The sequence below is a fragment of the Necator americanus genome, chromosome III (genome assembly GCF_031761385.1).
Source record: "Necator americanus strain Aroian chromosome III, whole genome shotgun sequence".
Classification (NCBI taxonomy): domain Eukaryota; kingdom Metazoa; phylum Nematoda; class Chromadorea; order Rhabditida; family Ancylostomatidae; genus Necator; species Necator americanus.
This window is the reverse complement of record NC_087373.1, coordinates 31,929,831-31,951,576: the sequence shown is the minus strand read 5'-3', so window position 1 is coordinate 31,951,576 and position 21,746 is coordinate 31,929,831. Positions and strand designations below refer to the sequence as shown.

Genomic DNA, 21,746 nt, shown 5'->3' with positions numbered 1-21,746 from the left:
GGAGAATTGGTCACGGTTACTGTACGAGGACTTCATTAGCAATTGTGTAAACAAGCGTTCACCAGCTTGATACATATAATTTTTCTAGAAAAATGCATGTGACCATATATACCTACTGAGGAGCTCATTTTCTCAATTATCCTCAATGAATTGTTACTGTATTAGCTTGCCTAAGAGCCGTCCTTGTTTACTCAAATCGGTAGGTCGTCATGCATCCGTTACCAGCACTTACGTGATTCGTTGTTATATCAGGTATCGCCCAGTGGGGGTTCTATCGCATATTGTCCTCCACTTGTTTACAAACTATTTCAAAATCCAGAAATAACAATGGTCAATAATCTGAGACTCCTCAGCGTCAGAGTTTGATCAAAACCCATTACTTCAAATTTGAACTCTAGAAGCGAAAGTTTGGACGAATAACTGGTGACGATTTTTTTTTCCTGGTGCACGCATATTTGTAGGTTCGCTCTGATTATCCTTGGCCACACGATTAATCTCTGACGATCTGTCGTAAGATCTCCTGACATGATACGGTAAAAGGTCAGACAGATCTCGATGAACAAATGAGGCATAACGGAACAGATGACAGTATCAACTGATCAATTCTCGTTGATCTCCTGATCGACACCGTTAAGGTTTCTTTGGATAGGAACTGCCTTTGTAAACAAAAACAAAAGCAAGCTGACCGATTTATTGATTCATTGTTGCCGGGATTTCTTCCGAAAAAAAGAATAATTTACTCTACCAGCGAGATCACAAGTGAAAAATCATGCCAATACATTGTTGCATCCGAGGAGTGCTTACGAAAAGCTTCGAAAACCTAAATTTCTAGGATGGTAGGGTTTCTTGAGGTTTCTAAATACAAAAACTCGCAAATTCAGATAGCCCTATCTAAAATTCGAAATAGTCGTTTATTCGTAGAAAGCGTTATGTCCAAACAACGAAGAAAGGAGAGAATTTCAAGAAGCTGAAATCAATGATTGGACAATATCCTAGTCCACAGAAAATTGACTTAAAACAATTAACATATTGACGGCGGCGGTAATTCGAGCAACTTCTCAGGACGCACAAAATTTTTGTGTCGTTTTAATGATATCAAGAATTCGGGTCCTCCCTCTTTCTTTTATGAGGAGGTTTGAGGAATATTCGGCTTCACCACTTATGTTGCTCATTATTTTCATTGCTACTATATTAGCTCTGACTAGATTTTTTTCCGAGAGACGACTTGAATATAGTAATAATAATAAATGCTAGGAAATTTTCTCCACTAGACTGTGAGCATCGCTGATTAGAAACAGAATTTTTACTTGATTCAAGGATGAGATCCTGGTGTTTTCTATTTTAACCTTAACGTTATGTGGCGACTAAAACAATAAGGGTAATGAGGTCTTTGTGAAAACAGTCACAGCATGCTGATTATTTTGTTTATTTTTCTTTTGAATAGTTTTTTTTCTGGTGAACGCTGAAAAAAACCTAAAAATGTTAGCAATCTGATGGGAAGAAAGTAGCAGAACGTGAAAAGAACAACTAGAACTCAATACCGTTAATCTATCGGCAGTGGAATGATGTTCCGATATCACTGATTAGGTTTTTAAAGGTTTGTTCTGTTCTTTTTCAAATTGTTTATAGGTTACCGTAATCCAAAGCTTCCGTTATATCATAAAGACATGCATCAACACAGCAACATATCCGTCCGGCAAGATGAACATAACCAACATACAACATCAATATCATCGCCAGGTGTTGGCAATTTACTATCTTTATGGACGGCGCCAAGTGATCCAGGTGTGCGCGGTCAGGTTTCAGAGGACCCGAGCGCGCTACTCTCGTGAACCCTCGTTAGAACCGAGGTACTTAGTGTTTGACGTAGGTCACATGGGCACTGCTGGCGCCGTCCACATGTTGCTCGGAGAGGAATCACATACACGAACCTTGTACTGCCTGGAAGAACTCTAGGAGTAGGTCATGACAGGAAAATCCAAGAAGATTTATTGTGTACTGGTTCCTGAGCGAGATCCCTGTGCAGCTCGAAACCATTGGATCGTAATCAACATTTTTATCCGAGTAATAAATAATAATAATAATAGCGATAATAATAATAGCAATAATAATAGAAATATTTCTTTCCCCATCATGGAGCGATTTGTTGAAATAATTCTTATTTCAGGATGACAATGTTTTGCTAAAAAAACGACCAGTCAACCGTCACCTCTTTTATTTTCATTAATAATCTATTATTATTTTATTATATTCCTATTTTTATTTTTCGTTAATATATACTTTTTGAAAAAAGTAACAAGGTTTCTCCATTGCGAACTTCACTGCGGGAATATACTCAGCTCAATTTTTAACCAAAAATTGTGGAAATTTTAGGTAAACTGTTCACCGAAAAAAAAATTCAAGTTGAAAAACGCAGACCAAGTAGTTGATCAGTATAAATTAACGAAGAAAAAAATCAGATGGATTATAGTACACGTTTAGCTATACGAATTTAATTAAGTTTTTTCGAAACAATAATTTCCATCGTCGTTCTTAGTGCAATTAAGTAGATGACTTTGGCAAAAAAAAACGTAATGAAGTCATAAAAGTACCATGTCATGTCAATCCTAAGCGTGGAACTGCTGTGTACGCTTTAAGACCACTCACCCTCTGGAAGTGAGGTTTGAAATCAAATTATCACAATTAAATATCAGCAGTCAAATCAATATTCCCAACAATCAATTCGATAAAGACAATTTTTTTAATTTTCGCAATGTTCATTTCGGACGTTTATATATTCTGTTATCTGTACTATTGAATGTTCGGAATTTTTCGGAAAAATTTCGGCCCACTGAGTTGCCTTTTAGGATTTTCTGTATTAAATCTGACTTTTTCCAAAAATCGGTAGGCATAGAGGTAATCTTGAAAATCCAGAAGGTCTTGAAATAAATGATTATTTTTCACGTAGATGTTCCAAGCCATGCACATAACCTTACGATCGCACACAGTAATCCTTACAGAACAGGAACTGTAGAGGTGACTAGAATTAAAAAGGCACCATTTTCATTATTTCCCACTTTTTCAACAATTATAGATAGTTAAGATCTATTTTTTTTATTCTGTTTATACGCTCCCAGCACTGTCCACCTGCGTACCGAGGTTACTGTAATGGTCGGGGCGGCGCCGGTGCGCAGCCCCGCGTCGGCATCTTCGATGTGTGATGGGCATGCAAACGAGCATGCTGTCGGTTTGCTGGTGGCTCGCGTTTTTTGGTTACCTTGTCCACGTAACGACGTCATCAACTCATGAAACACATATTTGTAACGAGGTATGTCCAGCTAAGTCATTTATTCATTCATTCATTCATTCAGTCATCCATTCATTCAATCAAGCATCCATCCGTTCGGTCACCTACTCCTTCATTTATTCGTTCACGCATTCGTTTATTCGTTCATCCACTTATTCAATCGATGATTTACTTCTCCTTTCACTCCGTCACATTCATTCATTCATTCATTCATTCACCTATTCGTCCTCTCATTCTTCCATTCGTTCATTCGTTCACTACTCCAGTCATTGAGTGATTCAATTAATCATTCGTTTCCTCATAAAGTCGTTCGCTAATCCGAGAATTCATTCTCTCATCCGTTTTTTTTTTTCGTCTAATCGCTCGGTTAAACATTTGTCCATTCATTCATTCATTTATTTGCTTATCTACACATTCTTTCCTCCATACATATGTTCATTCATTCATCCATACTACACTTATTCACTAATCAATTTACTTCACTCGGTTTCAAAGCAAAACCTATTATTAATCCACTTATTGTTCATTATTTTTTTAAATGTTTATTCTTAATTGTTTCGTTTAACTCATATATTAGTGAAGTCCTTTTCTTTCTTGAAAAAAAGTTTTTTTTTTGCATTTAAATGCAATATTTCTTATTAGCGATCCTAATTTCTCCGCTTTTGATGCAAACTTTGCACTTTTTTTTTCGAGAAAGTTCCGCGTATGCTTTGCATTTTTCCGGATTTGATTTCTTCTTCATTTTGTATTAATCTGACATTGTACAGTTCGTGAATTTTGTGTCAGGATTATTCTCTTTCCCTGTTTTTTCGATGGATTTCTTTCGAAATGTACGAATTCATTAGTCATTACATGTTGATGCGGCTCTTTGCCCGATCCGCCAGTAAACGATATTTTTAAATGCTTTTAAAAGCAACATATGTCATTCCGACGGCAAATTTAAAACTGAAAGTTTTTCTATGTGAAATTCTGGACAACAGCAATTTTGCTCCTGTTTTTCTGAAGGAGAAATTTAAAACGAAAACTGTTCCCGCGGGGAAAAAAATATGACCCAACAGATATTTGCAGCGGTGTGCTTAAGGACCTTTACTTCGTCCATGTATTTTTAGCACATTTATAAAAACAGTTGTTTTTATAGAATTCTTTCCTGCTTTTCAATTTACAATTCGGATGTCGAGATCAATTTTTGCCATTTAGATCTGAACTTAGGTGAAATCGGACTATGGAACACAGGAAACACTCCACTTATGGATAGAACCCGCGAATACTTTCCCACTTATCCCTTCTAGTGCTTCCACTTTCCTCGTGATCCCTTTGACTATAAAATCCATAGATTTTCCATTTTCTCGCTCTTGGATCTCGGTTCTATTTCTTATTGCTGGATTTCCGAGTAAAAATTTCAAGTTAAGAAGGTTTTTCTTAATTTTGTAGAGAGAAGGCCTTTTAAAAAAAAGTCTATAATATTTATCCAAAGGTTTTATCCCAATTGCTAATAGAATTACGGTGCTGTTGGGTCCTGAGTAATTGCCAAAGTGCTCGAAACTGGATCTGTATACACAAACATACAACAAAAAAACTCCCAAAGCAAATTTCAGTCATTCACCCAGGATAACCTCCTTTAGATTTCTTAGAGATGTAAATAACTTGAAGAACTCGGAAAATCAGAAAAAAAAGTATCTCTTTCTTGTTAATATTTACATTGCTCTTCTAGGATTGTACACGCGCCCGAATATCTTAGATTACAATCTCCGATCAACCGAATGAGAGCTGTGTTTTTCCACGAACGACCTCGTTCTGTCAATAGTTATAGCCGAGTGTTTTTTAAAGGAACTTTTGATTGAGTACTCGAGAGCAATGCTGTTATCCTCACGTAATTTTCCATGTCACAAATGTTATGGATGAACGAAAAAAGCGCGGTGTTCTCTTGCGTCGCCTTGTCTTTCAGTCACTTCTTATGCGCTTAGTCGACTCGTCCTTCTTAATTAGCTAATCGTCTGAAATTAGGCTAATTAAGGACTCTTTAAGAACTTGAGAAACGTGTGAAGCACATGTGTCTAAAAGAGGTTCAAGTGATTTGGCAGTGAAGACATTCCGAGAAGAAAATTTGTGGTGAAACAAGGGAAAAAACCGAATGAAAACCCAACATTTGCAAAATTTATGCCCACATCAATGGAACAAAATGTAACAACGCCTGTAATAGCGATCATCTCAGATATTCTCATTGTTTTAACCTTTTTACGGTGATGAACGTGGAAATGATGGAATATAGGATAGGAGAAATGAAGGAAACGAATTTCTCATGTTAAATCAGTAAAAAGAAATTTTTAGCAAAAGTGTAAATCTTCATCCAGAACTTTCTGGAATGCATCATGGAATGATAGGAATACAAGTTTCATGTTGTCTTATTTCAATTTTTACTACTTCATGCTTTCAAATATTTTTTGATTCTATTGATTTTGTTCATAATCAATCTCAATGTGAACTGTTCTCAAAATGTTAGGTTCCGGCGAGATTCGAACTCGCGTTACTGGATTCAAAGTCCAGGGTGTTAACCGCTACACTACGGAACCACTACTGTTATACGGTTTTTGTTTTTTAGAAGCGTAAAACTTAGACTTTTCTTGAATTTTTGCATTTTATTTTTCTTTTTTTTCCCCTTTGGTTTTTTTTCGGGTCATGAAATTGGCGTTGCATAGATTCCACCAAATTTATAAGAAAAAAATTGAAATGTAAATTTTTTTTTTGAAAAATATAAAACTTTTAGTTCTTTCCAAAAATCTGGAACCAATAAACTGCATGTGGCTTCCTGACCACGTGTTTTCGTATAGTGATAAGCTCCGCACACTAGTTTCTTGTTCTTATCGCATCGCTTCACCTGTTAGTAGTTCTTTGGTCGTTTTATTTTCCTTCGTGAAAAGAAATTCGTGGTACAACGAAGCGCGTAAATTATCATAACGGCTTCGTTTTGACCGAAAGATAATGTTTCTTCTTTGGAAACTAGCAATGTTTCTTCTGTGGAAACTAGCGCATTAAACCCGATGGAACTTCATTCTCGTATCTTAGCTTTGCCATGGATCCATGAATTAGTTAAATTCGGATGGTTTGTCATACGCCTAATCGATGAAATATCGCTTTAGTCCCTATTCTTGATACTGTCAAAAAACAGTATATAGGATATAAAAATGGTAAAAACGTGACGGTAACAGATCATAGAAAAATGAACGGTGATGAAGGGAACTTCCAATAACCGTGCATTCAACTGCGCTCATCTAACAAGTCCGCAACTGCGGAATTGAAATCACTTCAAAAGGAACCGATTGTGTAGTATTTCTTCCCGCCGGTAGTGAGAATTACTCTTTTTTATTCTCAAAAATAAGATCCTGAAAAATGCAGTACGGTCATTTTGAGTTCTTCTGATAGAGGTAGCAGATTCTTACTTGTTCTATTCCTTTTTATATTTATATAAAGGAAAAGAGGTATATTACTCGGCAGCCGTTACCCAATTACAAATCCAAAGCAATGCGTTACTCAATTGCTGGTGGTTCAAGACTGCCATCAGTCAGCCTGTATACATTCCTCTCAATGTTACCGTACCATTTTTCTTCTTATCCCACACTCTAGGCTGATTTCCAGAACTCTTATCAAAGTTTAAAATGGCTTCTGATGAAGTCAGCTGCAATATTTTGATCGGTTGAAAGATCGCTACCTCTAGTCTCGACTTTGTAACCTGAACCAGTTCCTTATCAAACGGTTTGAGGTCGGCAGGGTTGCACTGCTCGAAAAAAGGAAAACCAACTCTTTTTTTTTGTTAGGTCATGAGTCATACGATAGTCGGCTAACTTCCTCGTGCAATAGACCAGGTCCCGTAAATTTTGAATTGAGACAGTAGTCACGATTGTTAATCGATAATTCATTACTTTATTCGTTTTCAATTAATGTTATTCGATTCATAGAATTCGAATTCAAAAAAGCAAAACTTGGTGTTGCTTAACCAACGTAGCCGAGAAGTTTTACTTAGATCCAGTTTTTTCTTTGCTTTTTTTTTTAAAAATCACATCCACAGCTGCCTAGCATAGCTATTATCCCACTGATTCTTGTTTGGAGTATTTTCCCCCATTCGAAATACTCCTTTATCGTATCCATCTACTTTTGCGCTAAAGTTCTTCTTCTCTGGAACTCTGGAATTTTCCTTATGCATTTATACGTCAACACTTTTTCTTGGGTCATGGTTTGAGTGAGCAGTCAGTCTTTCCTATCGTTTATGGTCCTGTTGATCTTTTCCTCTTCGCTGAGGGTTGTGCATGTTGTCATGTGTTTCTGACATTAATTCCGTTAAATACCAATCATTAATTTAGTGACCACAACTTCCTTCAATGATAAAAACTCATCTTATGGGCCACAAGTTTTTTTGATTGATTTGAAAGTGCCGATAAGTGCGGGGTACAAACAAGGAAGAGAAAGAACAAAGCTCGTTAGAATTTTGCCTCAGCTACGTTGAGGAAAATCAGTGTTTTTTGTACATTTGTGTGGAGGGTCCGAGATTCCCTTCCCCAGTCTAAAACCTCATAATAACAACAAGATCATTAGGATTTGGGTGACCAACTTAGACCAAGATTATTTTAGATTATTTTATTGATATTTTTTATTTCTATACACTTCAATATTTCTATTTCGCTATCTCTGTCTGTTTATCTACTGTTTTTTCAGCTTTCTCTCTGTTTATTTCTTTTTACAGTTGTTCGGACTGCTTCGATTCAATCGTTCATCGCATACGCATTCTATCTCTCAAACCGTTTGCCTCCAAGTACCCGCTTCTCATCGTTGTTCAAACGTTTCGAATCGTTTTAATGCTCGATCTACATACGGACTGCATGTTAAACGGGGGCGAGCATTAAATGCCACCGGACGGCACGGGGGTTTTTCTCCTTTTTACAAAAGCACCGATCCGTCCGATATACGACACACGAGTCGTTTACAACCGATTGTAGACGCTCGTAAACGAGCGGCAAACTCGTGTTTCTCAGACAGCGATGAACCTCGGCGATCGCGACCGGCCGGCTTCTTTAGACACTCGTATAATTGACAGGGAACAATAGGTTGTTGCAAATATTGTCTCAGATCTTATCTCTATGGTCCCCGGCGACCTTGGGGTCATTAATTGGACCAAATTAGGCACAGCTTGGCTTCTTTACGGAAATCCGCTGTTGCATCCGTGGAATTCTTTTGAAAATTAAAAAAAAATTAACTTGATATCAAGTCGACCATTCTTTATAGGTTAACTCAGGTAGTAAAAATTGTAACACTACAAGAACTACAAAAAAATTTCTGGGTTGAGTTCCTTATAAAATTCTTTTTTTATGATTTCTTGAAAATCTAAGACAGTTCTGCAACAATTTTCAATCAATCCTAGTGGAATATTCATCTATCAAATGCAAAACATTTTCTTTCCAGGGATTTCTTTCCAGGACGTCAATCAAGTGTGGGGGAAAAACGAACATATACCGGAAAGTTCACACAGTAAACAATCATAACTGCAATAAGTTCTTCTAATAAATAAAATTTCTTTTTAAAAGTGGTATAATGAGCATCCAGAACTACATCAGTTCTTAATGAACAACATTGTTACGTACTGATGTATTTAAGGACAACTATCTGTGGCGGCATCGAATAAATTTCAACGATGGTGAAAAATTTCCTTCTTTCCGCGTCACAAAATCAACGCTTTGCCTGAAGTTGTCAGAAAATCTGGAATAATTCCGTTATCGAGTATCAACGCAAGGATGCTGCGTAACTAGACTGTAACATCTTATGTATGGAACGTTACTGGATATGTATAGTGGATGGTTCCCATCCTGAATACGTCCAAATCATTATGAACATTTTTGTAAAATGGGAAAAACGCATACGGTTGTCAGTTTCGGTGCCTTCTTGCATATTTTCCAGAATGATTTATAATTTTGATTCATAAATTACAGCTAATTTTATGATTGACTTTATAATTTAAAAATAGAAAGAGAAAGAATTTTTTTTCGCCGCTTATTTAGAACTGTTTTTAGGTTTATACGCTAACATCTTAGGGACCACATAGCTTTTTTTCTGCGCACCACACCTTCTTTTTTTTAAAGAGTTCTTTTGAGGGAGAGAAGGTTTTTGAAACGCTCAGAGAATTTAACATATTTATGGGCAGCGCAGTTGGCAAGTGGTTTCCCTGCCACTGTATTGTGGGTCGATGGTTTGAATCCGCCTCGGTACCAACTGAGCCTTTCATCCCTCGAGAAGTTGGTACCAGACTTGTCTGGGAGGATAAAAACACTAACTTGACACATCGGCTAGCCACCGCAAGTCATTGTATAGGCCAGTTACACGTTCGTAAACCTTAAACGATTCAGAATTGAAATGAGCGTGGGGGCGCATCCCAAGCTGATTGATTAACGTCAAACACTTCATCCTTTTATTTCAAGACCTGGATTTTTGAAAATATTCAATGAAAATCAAATTTCTCCAGTAAAATTTGCTTCAAAATCTTGGAAGATTACCTCTATACCTACCGATATTTGGAAAAAAAACCAGATTTAACGCGAAAAATAAAAAGGAACCTTTATTCATGCGCTTACTACAGAAATGTTTTAAGATTTTCAGAAACTTTTTGAAGCAAATTTTACTGGAGAAATTTGATTTTCATTGAATATTTTCAGACTGATATGTCGGAAATGTGTAAATTCATTTATGTGTAAATTCCCCTTGGGATTTTAATCGTTGCAAATACCTAAATATCTCATATATTGCACTTTTATTGTCTTACGAACTTGCTCTAGCTTAATCATTAGGGATATTTTTAACGGAATCATGCAGTTTCTTAATGGTTTACTTCATAAGGTAACCCTTAAAAGTTGGACTTTCTAATCAATAATCTGGAAACAGCTGCGTTATTTTTTTGTGGCGATTCTTCAACAATTACACATGCACAAATAGTTAGTAGAACATGCATATAATTTTTTTACATTAAATAATCATCTTCATTTTGCCAAGTGATTTCTATCGAATCAATTTGTTATGTAAATGCTGCCAAAAAAAACAGCATTCTATAAATATGCAGTTCAAATCAATTACAATATTTATATTAATATATTATTATTGATACATTTAATGTCATGTATTTGTAATTGTATCGAAAAAAGAACATCTTCACCTTATTTCATTTCTTCATTTTTCTTCCCTCTTCTCTCTTTTTCCAGGTTTTCTTCCTGTCTATTTTATTATTCCATTATTTTTATTTTTATTTTTTTCTATTTTCTCCTTTTTCGAGGTAATCTCAGTGACTGTCTTTGTTAAGGATACTAACTATGAATGTGATTGTTCGTTATGCTGGGATACTGTAGCGGCTACGGAATCACTTGATTGGATAACTGTATCTCTCATGGAATGTCCGTTACGATTCAATGATACCACATTGCGAAAACGGATTGCTAATTGGATCAACGAGGGTGAGATTTCAGGATTTACAGTTGACTATAGACTATTGATTTATATTGATCGTTCTAGAATGTGGTGCATCGCTGAATTGTGGATTAAAAGGTCAGCTGAGCAAAGATCAAGTGATCATTGGGCATTTTGAATGTGAAACCGACAAGAACGAACTTCGATTGGTAGCACTCCTCAATGAATCGCAAGGATTGCGACCTGGTAAGCGTTACGAAACGAAATCCGAAAGGAATCAGTGAAACATACGTGGGAAACTCATCAGCCTACAGTAGGTCTCGTCTCATTTGAAAAACGATCCTCAGTCACCAACAATCGGCGTAAAAAAACCTCGTTTGAGCCTAATAGGTATTCCATTATGGGAGAGCGAGGCAACGACTATTATACCTATTCAAGAAGATTCTTTTCGAACTGACAGTTGACTGAGAAATGAGTTCATGAGTCATTTATTTCATATATGACGTAGAAAGTAACAACAATGATGGGAAAATGGGACAAAGAGGATTTTAATGTGTTGATCCATGTGCGAATGTCATTTGGAGACGTTAGTGACGAAGGGAATGTGAGAGAACTGGTGGATTTTTTTTTCAGTTTAGCTTCTAAATATTGCAAAGGATACGTATAACTTATGTTTTCTCTCATGAATAAGTTTTTTCTTCTTCTGGTACTTTTCCCCACGTTTGGAATCTAAATATGGAAGCAAAAGAAACCTAAGCGACTTGTTGTCGCTTGTTGTTGCTGTTCGCATTTATACTTCATAAATGCTACATCTCTATCGACTCCCGTCTGACCACCTACCTTCCGACCATCTTTATGAAAAATAAATCTCGGCAAACCTCAGTCGTCTCATTTTAAAAAAATCCAAAGGGTGTCTTTTTTTTCGGTGTGGGTAGTCGTAGCTTTTAGCTCCTAGGACCGTCTACCTTCCGACTCATCTTTATGAGTAGTAAATCTCAGCAAATGTCCGTTGCCTCATAAAAAATCCTGAAAGTGTTTTTTTCGGTGTGTGGATATTCAAAGCTTTTAGTTTCTTGGACCATCTTCCTTCCAACTATGTTTATGAGTAGTAAATCTCAACAAATGTTCGTCGTCTCACAAAAAAAAATCCTGAAAGTGTTTTTTTTTCCGGTGTGTGGATATTCAAAGCTTTTAGCTTTTTGGAAATAGTCGCTTTCTCGAACTCTACGGTGCGCTGAGAAATTGTTTTAGTAATTTCTAAATAATGAGGTCTCGTAGATATTCTAAATTTTCAATTTATCCTCTGAGGTCTCTTCAATTGTACTCGAGCTTCATAAAAGGCACCCTCTTCCAGTTAGGATCAACCTTCTCAATTCCGTTCAACAAAAAAGGCGTATGGTCAGGGTTTGTTGCAGCCATCTGCACACATCCAATAATCCTGCAACAGACACAAGTTTTATCCATGCTGAAGCCATCTAGAGGTTCTCGACACCGATTTATCATTATGCCATCAATATATATGGGAGATAGTACCGAAGGAGTAGTGCACCATATCCCTAAGGTTGAGAATAGGTATCGATTTTCGCACCACTAAACAAATATAGTGTGGGCGTGTCGGCAAGATCTTTCAGTAGTTAATCGTTTAATCACTGAAACAGCGTACAGATAGTGTCCGGAACAAGTCCTCGGATGTTGATGGTGTTCTTCGGCGGTTTTCCTGTTTGATGGCGGCGATGTTCGAGCGAGCGACCGACCGACCGACCGCTCGTCATCGACACCCGTATAATGAGCGCAATTTTGAGATCATCTCCATATTCCGAGTGAAGGGATAATTTGCGCCCGCTCCACTGACGCCGTACAAAAGACGATCCTATCGCAAATGTCACAAAGTCATATACGAGAATTACCACTGGATCACCCGCCATACGAGGTCACCTGGATGTGTTTTGAGGGGTTTGAGAGGTAAATGCTAAGAGAGATGTGGAGGGAATCACATTCAGGGAAAATTTACTCACATGGATTTGAGCGATAGGAGGTGCTAGTGGAATTTTTTTGAACAAATTCGAGCTAAACGCTCTTTTCTTTCTCTGCCTTCTCTGTTTTTTTTTTCTTCTTTTCCGCTGTCTCAAAGCACTTCTAGTATTTCTCACAACAAAATCATAAAAATCAGTTCTTTTCAGAAAATGTGCTGCCAGCTCACTTGCTAGGATTAGTACTACAATCCAGAGAGCATCTTTTATCTTTCCTTCTTCATTCGGAAATCCTCGCAGCAACCGTACATCGCCGTTTGAAGGGTGAGTAGATTTCTTTCATATTATATAGGAGCTGGCAATTATTGGATAACTCAGGAATTGAAAAATGGAGCACAAAAAAGTTATTAGTTCAACTCTCATCCATAAAGCTATTATTTCACCTCTTCTCCATATTTGATTCATTTGGCTGCAGGACTTTTCTGTAATCGGCTGCATAAAACATTAAAGGCATCACCCCACGAATCTGAGGTGGTGCAGATTTCAGGTGGAGTATTCGTATACGGGATGGGAGACTACGGAGAGGGAGGTGATTCCGTCCATTTCCTCCTAATTGCCGTAAAAAACGGCCCGGAAGATACGGCTTCATTCATTTTGGCGCACCATTTTGTACAAGAGGTTCGATTGGAGCGCACCAGTCTTGTGCGGCGCCGCATCTTCCGGGCCGTTTTTTACAGCAATTAGGAAGAAATGGACGGAATCACCTCCCTCTCCGTAGTCTCCCATCCCGTATACGAATACTCCACCTGAAATCTGCACCACCTCAGATTCGCGGGGTGATGCCTTTAAACTTGTACGAGTATGCGCAAACTGGCACCGCAAAAAAAATCCGCATCTAACCGCCAAAATTTCCTCTCTGGCCGTCACTCTGTTGCAATGGTCGTGGTGCGACGGCTAGTGGAACAAAAACTTTGGTAACACCTGCATCAGTGGTGCGATGCAGCTTGTACAACAAATACTAGCATATTTTCAGGAACCCCCTTCTCGGAAACCGTTACCAGTAGTACAGCCCTGGTCGCGGCAGTTGTTCTGGCCGCTTTCGTCTTCCTTACGCTGTTACTGATCTATTTCTCACAAATTTACGTGAATTGGGGACGTATGGTTAAAGGTGAATGGCATCATAAACAATATCGGAAGGTCCCACATGTTCAATATAGTTCGGATGGGATTACGGTAAATGGACAATTACGTACACGAATTATTTGAGCTTTGTCAAAATAGGCTACGGTGAATTCGATTTGTGCGTTCTATTTCAAAAATTATGAGCTGTGGTTAGAGTACAGACGTACAGAGTGGCACGTCCTCTCGGATTTTAACCCTATCCACGCTCATAACTAATATCAATGTCTTTTATCGATTTTTCTTTCGATCTCACGAGTAATAAATACGGGTTTATCGATTTGCCCCCGTATGGCAGCTTTCTTCGCTGCGCAACACTTTTGTGCAATTTTAGTTTCTCTGTTGTGTCCTGATACTGTGTGATTTGTGACCACTGATTATTGATCGCTGCCTTAGCTATTGATCGTTTCAGCTGCAGTGTCTGTATATAGTAATTATATTTCATCACTAATGATCCGAATGATCTGTGAAATGTGATAATAGTAGGTGTTTTTGGTTCATCAATAAAATTTTCTCATCTGTGAATGGGTGCAGGTTCCTGCTCTAGATTGGTGAGCAGCTCAAACCAATCAAAGTTTACTTTTATTTCATCAATCTATAGTTCAGTGCAATCAAAAACAATTCAATACTTTGCCATGAAGAGAGATGAAGTCTGAGGAGGACCTAGATTTTCTGCCGGGACCCAAATAGAACTTCTTTGCGATTGGCGCATTGAGTGGTGGACGCAGTCAGGTGCAATGTTACGCGCATAAACATCGCAAGGGAGCAAATATCATTTTCAGTGGCGATTTCTAGCGTAGTATTTCTAGCTTGATGCTCGACGGTGATGAAGAAGCTTGACTGCATTAAGCGAAAGTTATTTAGACGACTGCCAGGCCACTTTTGGTCGCTTCTTTGGGTAATGTTCCGATGGTGTGCCATAACGCAGAACTTTATTCAGAGGTGAATATGTTTGTAGCGGATGGGAAACATCAACATTTTACCCGGCTTCCTGAGGAGTCACGGAAAACCGTTTCCGCTTCTTTGGTCACGTTGTGAGGAGACAACCTGGTCGTCTTGTCCAAGTTGTCCTCACGGTGTGTTTCATATCCTAACTGGAAAAGGTCTCCTGGTCGTAAAAGAAAGTTCTGGATGGAGGCGGTGAAGGAAGATCTGAGGATACTTGAGGTTGAGAGGCAGTTCAGTCGAAATTTAAAATTCCTTATGGAATAGCGACAGATGGGTAGATTCTATGCGAACTCTAGTCGATGATCGAACAGGATAGGCTCGGATATGTTTGAGGACGACACACCCCGGCGAAGATGTGGATAGTCGCGTTAGGCCGTAACACCCGCCCGCCATTTCAGTCAAATGAGCAAAGTTCCGTGCTGACGAAGTATCAAAATGTGCTGGAATGAAATGAACATGGTAAGAGCCTATTTTTGCCCTGGAGGGTGGTTAATTCGCTCACATACTATTAGTGGCCCTTAAAAGGTTGCGCATTCTTACGCGGAGGAACGTTTATCGAGTAAAATGGTTGAAATGGAAAAACGTCTATGTTAAACAGTAGTAAGGCATCGGGAAAAAAAGAAAAGAAGAATATAGCAGTGTTAAGTAGCAGTTTATGATTTTAAAAAAGCGACATTGTGTTGTGCTTGACCGTATCATGGCTGATTAGGGCCTCGTTGAATAGGAATCGTACGACGCTGCTCCAATTCACGTCCAATTTTTGGTGCCTCAACCGTCAAATGTCCAACATTGTTAAGTTCACTACGAATCCCTTCCATATTTACGCCATCCGGAAGTGTCCATTTACGAGTGAATGATCTGAAATCATTATTGGATAAATTTACCAAACTTTTATGGTTTTTTTTAAAATTCTAAGCAACGCTTCGTAGATCATCTGTGAAAAAATGATTAATTTCTATTTTAAACTAACTTAAATTAAATTCTAACACAGGACGAATATACAACCAAAATTTTACGATAACATTGGAAATCTGACATATCTGCGGTGGTTGAAAGCTTTTGTCGTGGACGTGTGTACTACTGTGTCCACAAAAAAAAAATAGAAAATAATAAAATAAGAATGAAAATAAATAAAATAGAGAATAAATAGAAATAATTCAGAATGAGAAAATGTCCCGTCCCAAACTTTTACTTTCAATTTTTTCCTTTTTTTTTTAGCATAAAAATGTGCAGTTCCTAACCTTTTCTTTTCAACTGTGCAGTTCACTAAAAGAAACACAAAAAAAAATTAACAAGTAACATTACATTAATAACAAAAAAATATGCTAATAGTGACATTTTATTAAAAACTAACCTTTCCACCAAAATTTACTTTTTAAATATTACCTAATTGAATAAAAACAGAGAGAAATAATCGATGAAGAGAGCTCTGACAAGGTCGCCGTGTGCTCCTTTAAAAGCAGCATACCACGAATCTGAGGTGGTACGGATTTCAGGTGGAGTATCCATGTACGGGGTCGTAGATTATAGAGACGGGGGTGATTCCGCTCATCTCTCCCTTCATCACTGCAAACAGCCGCCTCCAGAATGCTGTTTTGTACGACGCCATCTATTGCAACGCTCCACCCCTTGCGCCGCCTCTGCCCTGCGATTCGTCGAAAATCAATTCGGACTGCCCCAATAGGCAGTAAGGGACGCCACGCGTGCAAGGGTGGCGCGCTGCAACAGAAGGCATCGTAAAAAACAGCATTCAGGGGCCGGCTGCTTGTAGTGATTCAGGGGGAGATGAGCGGACCCACCCCTGTCTCCATAATCTACGACCCCGTATACGGATACTCCACCTGAAATCCGTACCACCCCAGATTCGTATATGCTGCCTTTAGCACGATTCCCACCGCAGGTTCCAGAAAAAAAAACCACTGGATGTTTGCATGCATCGCTTAAAGTTAACGTTCCTCCACCGCATTGGAGACGAGATAACCTTACCTTGAAACGGGAATATAACAAAAAAACAAAAAAATGTAACAAATCAAATTTTGAATCCATCTCCCTACAGTTGATATATATGCTTGAAAAAAAAATACAACTGAAATTGAATACCCGGAATACATGTCTAATCGCGAAGATTTTTTTAAACAGGAAAACTTGTTCCACAAAAACCACAAAAAAACCAACCTGAAGAAAAAGGGAGTGTACTTGATTTAAAGCCAGCGAAACCATTACGAAACTGACTATGTCTAGATCTCTGTGAGCAAATATATGAGTTTAGGATTCAGGTGGCGAATGTGAGCGTGGCCCCGCTAAGTTCCCGCTAATCGTCCTGAAAAACGGTGTGGGAACGACATTTGTTTCTACGAGGTACCTTAGAACGCGCCCCACTGTACACGTTCTCAGGACAATTAGAGAGAATTCAGTAGGTCCAGAAGCCTATTTATTGCATCTAGTCGAATAGGATCCTGGTAAGGAGCGCTCATCGATCTTTGACCGCTCGCTCGCGGATGCGGTGCGTACGCAAAGTTGGAATAGTTCACGTACTTCGCAGTAACAAAGCCCGTTTCCTTTGCCGTTTTTCAGGACGATTAGGGGGGATTGAGCGGGACTACAGTCATACTCCCATTCAACACCCTGAACTCTATATTTTCCTACAGGTATCCCATCTACTTTTATTTTCACGATACCGTTTTTTTGTTCCGCTGCCTTCGAACATAGATGATGTCAATTCTGGATGGAGGTGAGAATAGTGAAGTTTGATGCTGATCAGGCAATATATGTACATAGCTTTTCTTCAACGTTTACCACTTTTCCAGTATTTTCTCTACAATTTTCTGGATATGTGAATTATTGGCAAAAACAGCTGACCGTCCTTTGAAATTCCTCTGTTCTATTGCTTATACTTTTCCAGTATGTGACAGTTGACCTGGCTTTGATCATTCCAGGAAAATTTAGTTTCAGCATCAGTTTGCCACAAGACTTTCTTTCGTCTTTAACAGCTGACGGCTGACATTTGGGCTGTTTGTGGTGGTCGTTTCTCTTGTTAAAGCGATTCGCAGAAATTTACAGCATGAGACATCTTCTTCCTGGATATTCTATCCAGAATCAAGCCTTTTGTTGTTGTGTTGTTGTTTTTAACACAACAAACCCTCTTCACTTTAGAGATAGCCATCTTGGTACAAATTTCTGTAGTCTTTCACAATGAACGCGTAAAATGTTATCTATCACAAAAGAGCGAGTAAACAAACAAATAAAGCATTATAATTTGAAAAAAAGATCATATTATTTTGAAAAACAACACTGAATGGGACCTAACATTGGCTATCAATCGACCGAATATCAGTTTCAGTGCTCAAAAATCTCATATTTGCAGATTAACACGAAATTTGCTATAAACTCGACTAAATTATACATGAATTTGAATTTTACGGAAAAACAACAGTTTAGGCTTTCGATCAGCGATTATTCGCCATAGGATTTCTTTATAAATCATCTATGAACGGAAAATTTTATGCGACTAATTACCCTAATTTACCTTTCCATGTAGTTATTATTGGTCTTATTCTCCTGCTTCCCTTCTATGACAAGTTCTCGACCTTCCAGGTGAACTCTTAACTCTTCGGGACGAAATTGGGATACGTCCAGAGAGACGGCAAATTTCTGATCGTTGTTGACCACCTGAAACTCGGTTCAAATTGACCATATGAAAAAAAACAACAACAATAACTTTCTTAAATTTATATATTTTATTTATTTGTTTATAATTTATTTATACAATACTTCATCGTAGTAGATGATACGACTAAAAGGCATGAAAGGTGATCAGCTGCGACTTTTGCCACACACTGAAATAATTTTCGAAAAGTTGAAAAAGATTTTGGAAAAGTTGAAGATAATTTGGAAAACCGCATCACTACTCAAAGTACCCATTTTGCTCCTCTCTTTTCTCTCTGCTGTTTTCTAAGCTTTTTTTGGCCGTTCTAATTTCTTTCCTGCCATCTCTTCTGATTCCTTTACATGTATGTCTCAGCAGATTGTATACGGTATACTTTTGGGAATGAAGAACGACTTAATCTTGCCCACTTTTTTTAAGATCCTCTTGACGTAACCCCAGCTAACTTCGAAAATAAGCGGAGATGACACATTTAGCATAATCCACAGATATTTTGCCAAAAACTCAAGACATAAAGGAACTGGGTTCGAGAATCTATCATAAGCGTTTCGCTAATGAAGACAAGGGAAAGTCCAAATGCTGAGAGTTCAGAGTTCAGAGTTAAGCGTGAGGGGAGCAGGTAAGGGGCAAAAAAAAAACAACGAACAAATGAATACTACTGTATTGGAGGCTGATATTTGACAGAAAAATCTAATTAAATTGCATGTTTCTAATGAACAACCATAAGAGCTAACAGATATTATAAGATTAATCTCTTTTTTTTCGTATTTTGCTAATACACACTATGAAACTAATGGTTCAAACGTTCTTGTGTCTTGGAACCTCGGTATACTTCAGTCTATGTTTTCTATTAATTCAAGTATGGCGGTTTCTCTCGGATGGAACCTTCATTATCTTCACGTTGCGGCTTTTTCGGATTGGGAACGGGAAAAACGGTCTCTGCGGATTCTCCACGAATGCCTCCGAGACATTACGCGTCCAGTGGATATGCAGGGAATGTGTGTCTGATTCTCCAAAACAATTTAATAGCTCGTGAATTGTATCCTAGCTGGTGATCCTGCGTATGAATAGCGGTAGGTGAGCTAGTCAGTCCGCTATTTAGGTAGCAAGGAAGGTAAATCTTTTTAGGATACGCATCCTCGCTAATTGCACTCCCGAGGCATGATTGGAGCGTGTTGGAGAAAATCCGCCGGGACCTTCTTTACACGCATCCGATGCTCGGTACAGTTGCGTAGGTGTAATATTTCCAGACATTAAAAACTGTATAGGTCGATGTTTCGCAGAAAAATTGTAGATTACAACTTTTGAAATTTTCTTCTGAAAGCTGCATTCCAAAAAAGGTCCTGGATCCAAAGAGATCCATCCGAATTCCACACATTCCTCACAAACATTAAAACTGCAAACATTTGAGATCGCTGTGCCCAGATGCTGTACCTGTTACGGTGGAATGGTCTACTGGTACTGGTGTAGGCTTGATCGTTGGTATACTGGGTAGCGACAATTGCGTGGTAACAGCGGCTGCACATCCTTTGGAACAATAAGCTGCGGAAGATGGTGAAAAAGACGAAATGTCATATTAATAAAGGTCCAATCTAGAAAACTTCTTAGGCAGACTAATAAAGAAATATGGGACTAATATTGTTTTTTTTTATTTTATTTATCTGCTTAAGTTTTGAATCTAGTTTTTTTTTTGTACCACATTTTCTTGAACTCTCAGTAAATGATCTAATAAATCACCCTCATAATTTTTTTCAGAAGCTTTCATTCCTGAATCTATAGAATGAAGATGATCCACAGTCAGAAAAATATGAAATTAGCATGCGTGAAAACAAAATAATTTTTCGATACCCCTAATAAAATATGAAATATGGGAGCCAAACCTGTTGTGTCTCGTTCGCCACATGTAACACGGAATGATCAGCATTTCTCCAGTATGGGAACATGCTTCTAGGCATGTCGAATGGGAAATCACGGAACGGATCCTCCCACATCGGTGATCTTGGCCAAAGTGACATTGTCCTTGATAGATCACTGTAAGATGATTAAATCAGTCTAATTAAGGTCAAATGTTTTTTTTTTTCAAAACAGCAATGTCCGATTTTCATGGAACTGTTGTGTCATCTAAAAAAAATGAATGCCTCGACAAAAATACAAAATTATCAGTGCATGTGCTCGGTCTTAGAATTTTTCCAAGAAAAAAATTTCAAACACATCTATATTGACATTGGTGTTATCAAACTTTGTAGAAAATTTCAAGTGAAAGTGGTGTGTGTATGTACTGCTGACGACATTTTCGAGCATGAGCATAGTGTAATAACAATAAAAACAAAACAAAACCAGCGCAATTGTTCGCCCACGATCCTTACAGCGCTGTGGAAGAAAGCGCTGAAGCTTGCGCAAAAGAAAACGGCCTCGGAGAGCAGTGTTTGTGTACGCAATGTTGGTAGATAGGATCAAATTTCACCACACAAAAAAAACATATGTCTACATATTCACGCGTTGAGTGGGTTACGATAAATATCACTGTTTGTTTTTATTTCATAAATAAATCTTCTCAATTTGAAAAATTGAATCGTACAGTAAAGAAAGAATCGCGACATTATGTTCGTGATCAGCAATGTATGCTATGAGTACTGTGTGGAACTAAGGAAAATCTCTTTAATTTCGGAAATATCTGACCTAAAAGATAAACAGAGCCAAATAGATGTCTTAAAAGAAAAAATTACAACAAACTCTCTAGAACAAATGAGTATTTTGAATTTTAGCTGCTGCTAACATTACGGTTTATACTCTCTTGTTATGTAGTGTAGTCGAACCTATGCAGTATGTAGAGGTCACGCAAAATTGCGTACTTTTGACAGCACAGTGACTGTTCGAGAAAGGAGATTTTGGTGTAATATCGCGTAGACGGTCACATATGAAAGCGTCGCGGTTGTGAATCCGCCGCTTCTTTCTGCGACCGATGCGGATGACTGCAAAGCTGCCAATGTGGCGACGTAGGTGGAGAGGACTCCGATGGCGAGGGCGGAGTAAATCGAGACCGAGTGTTCTGCGGCGCAGAACTTTACGGTAGATTCGTTTGGAGCAAATGTGCCCGGCAATTACGGATCGCGAGTTTTCATTTGAATCATTTGAGAACGCGCAATTTTATCTCTCAGTACATCGTGCGTTATTTTACCGATCATTTGAACCTGGACATGAAAACTTTGCTCTTCTCTTTTTTTTCTCTTCTTTCTTTTCTTTTTCTTTCTTTATTTTTCTA

At 38.2% G+C, this 21,746-nt stretch overlaps 2 protein-coding genes across 3 annotated transcripts; one reads left to right on the top strand and one right to left on the bottom strand.

Moving 5' to 3' along the window:
- Window positions 1-10,132: 10,132 nt before the first annotated feature.
- Window positions 10,133-13,959, top strand: RB195_011642 (uncharacterized protein; the record flags this gene model as incomplete). Of its 2 annotated transcripts, XM_064193158.1 has the most annotated exons (5): window positions 10,133-10,162; window positions 10,620-10,770; window positions 10,829-10,969; window positions 12,904-13,017; window positions 13,727-13,959. In XM_064193158.1, 5 exons carry the CDS (start codon window positions 10,133-10,135, stop codon window positions 13,957-13,959), a joined length of 669 nt encoding a protein of 222 aa, XP_064050741.1. The 2 variants fall into 2 exon arrangements, with proteins under 2 accessions (XP_064050741.1, XP_064050742.1); XM_064193159.1 differs by lacking the exon at window positions 10,133-10,162 and having other exon boundaries at window positions 10,704-10,770.
- Window positions 13,960-15,515: 1,556 nt separating this feature from the next.
- RB195_011641 (uncharacterized protein) lies at window positions 15,516-20,499 on the bottom strand (the record flags this gene model as incomplete). The annotated part of the gene is made up of 3 exons (XM_064193157.1): window positions 15,516-15,678; window positions 18,347-18,489; window positions 20,365-20,499. The coding sequence occupies 3 exons, from the start codon at window positions 20,497-20,499 to the stop codon at window positions 15,516-15,518; spliced, it is 441 nt and encodes a 146-aa protein (XP_064050740.1).
- Window positions 20,500-21,746: the final 1,247 nt, after the last annotated feature.